Source organism: Otolemur garnettii, unplaced genomic scaffold (genome assembly GCF_000181295.1).
Source record: "Otolemur garnettii isolate 467f Iridium unplaced genomic scaffold, OtoGar3 scaffold00018, whole genome shotgun sequence".
NCBI classification, from domain to species: Eukaryota; Metazoa; Chordata; class Mammalia; order Primates; family Galagidae; genus Otolemur; species Otolemur garnettii.
The window spans coordinates 5,957,290-5,959,302 of record NW_003852413.1 but is presented as its reverse complement, the minus strand read 5'-3'; the positions used below and the strand labels follow the sequence as shown (position 1 = coordinate 5,959,302).

The following is a 2,013-nucleotide window of genomic DNA, read 5'->3' as shown; positions in this document are numbered from 1 at the left end:
GTGCTGTGATGTCACAGCTCACAGCAACTTCAAACTTCTGGCCTCAGCCTAGCAGACTGCTAGGATTACAGTATCAGATGCCCAGCCTCTGATACTTTAGTATAAAAGAATAAATAGGCCAAGAGAGGTGGCTCACTATAATCCTAGCACTTTGGGAGGCCAAGGCGGGTAGATTGCTTGAGCTCACGAGTTCAAGACCAGCCTGAGCAAAAGTGAGACACCGCGTCTCTACTAAAAATAGAAAAACTGAGGCAATGGGTGGTGCCTGTGGCTCAGTGATTAGGGCGATAAAATGAGACTGTCTATAGATAAAAAATTAAAGCAGGGCTGTTTGTACTGTCACATTAACCTGGAAAGAAAAAAAACCCTGGATACTAAATTGTAGTCTAGGACCCTGCCACCTTTGTTAATTCCGGTATATGCATGGGGTCAGAACCAGGTCTTTAGTACTGACCCCACCCTTACCCTGGCTTGATTTCAGACTGGTGCCTCACGGCGCTGTATCGGATGGCAATGGTGCATGCCTTACACAGAGATCGAGCGGCTTCTCCTACAAGGAAGGACCTGACAAACACCATGGTCCCATAAGTCAGCTTGTTACTCAGGGGTTTCACATACGTGCCATCAGGCTTCACCTGGAAGGAGAACATGGATTGATGCTTCCTTCTGTTAAGCCCAAGTGGCATTTTAGTGGTTCCCAAAGTCAAGTCCCTGAAATAGCATCAGCATCACCTAGCAACTTCTTTGAAATACTAAATCTCAGTCCCCATCCTGGCCTACAGAATCAGAAACTCCACTGGTAGGACCTAGCTTTCTGGGTTTTCGAGGTCTTCCACATGCCTCTAACATTATGTTAAAGAATTACTGGTTTAGCAAACCAGGACACCTTCTTCACCCCACCAACTGCTTCTGGTTTCATTGTCATAATAAAAGCATCCTAAGTAAAAATATGTTGTTATTTTCTAGACCCTCCTAAGCCCACTGTTAACAGACACTGGAACCCCCAATTGATACTTCTGCTCCTGTTTTGATCTAAATATACCTGGGCATACTTCATCAGCATGTTTTCTCTGGGAATACGATAGTTGTCCATCTTGAGGTAGCCATTATCCATTTCATCATACCCAAACTTGGGGCCGATGTCTCCAACAGTAATACCTATCACAGATGAAAGGAAAAGTCACCAGATGTTTATGCTTTGGAATGCCTGGCCTTCCCTCCTCCTCTTCAGTCGTGCATTCTACTTTTTGCAGAATAAAATGCTCAGTTTAATTTTCATCTCAGCATCAGATGAATGATTCTTACCTGGCAAAGGTTTATGGGTCCCAATTTCACGAATAGGCACAATGAAGGCATGTAAACCATAGCACTTTCCCTTAGTGATGAGTTGGGCAAGAACTATTGCATGATTTGAAGTCTTTCCAACTGTAACAAAGAGAATGGGAGAGAGAAATAAGCAAACATTCTTACATTTATGAAGGTATAAACAGAAGAGGGAGGGAAAATGTACATTAAATATAACATTAGGCTATCACAACCAACTGTGTCCAGAAAGCCTTTGGGCTCACGGTATCATACTAACTTTCAGAAAGAAATTCAGGGTGCCACTGCTCAACGGTTAGATTGCCAGCCCTGTGCATGGAGGTTGTGGGTTCAAACCCGGCCTTGGCCTACTAAATGGGAAAAAAAAAGAAAACACATAGGCCAGGTGTGGTGGCTAAAACAGCCAGGCATTGTGGTGGGCTCCTATAGTCCCAGTTACTTGAGAGGCTGAGGCAAGAGAATTGCTTAAGCCCATAAGTCCGAGGTTCCTGTGAGCTATGATGCCATGGCATTCTACCAACGTGACAGACTGAGACTCTGTCTCAAAAAAAAAAAAAGAAAGAAATTCATGTAAGATGATTATTATTAAAATTTACTGAATTTTGGCAAAGAAATTTTCATTTAAAAAAGATAGCTTGGCTCGGCGCCTATAGCTCAACCGGCTAAGGCGCCAGCCACGTACACCTAAGG

At 43.6% G+C, this 2,013-nt stretch overlaps 1 protein-coding gene across 3 annotated transcripts in view; it reads right to left on the bottom strand.

Annotated features, from left to right (window-relative positions):
- ACOX1 (acyl-CoA oxidase 1) overlaps nucleotides 1-2,013 on the bottom strand; it is a 36,002-nt gene that overhangs the window by 8,978 nt on the left and 25,011 nt on the right. For all 3 annotated transcript variants that reach the window (XM_003786117.3, XM_012803111.2, XM_003786118.3), the window contains 3 exons: nucleotides 1,306-1,425; nucleotides 1,043-1,158; nucleotides 466-635 (listed from right to left, as the gene is read on the bottom strand). In XM_003786117.3, coding sequence (XP_003786165.1) covers nucleotides 466-635; nucleotides 1,043-1,158; nucleotides 1,306-1,425 — 406 coding nt within the window. The remainder of the gene's footprint in view (nucleotides 1-465; nucleotides 636-1,042; nucleotides 1,159-1,305; nucleotides 1,426-2,013) is intronic.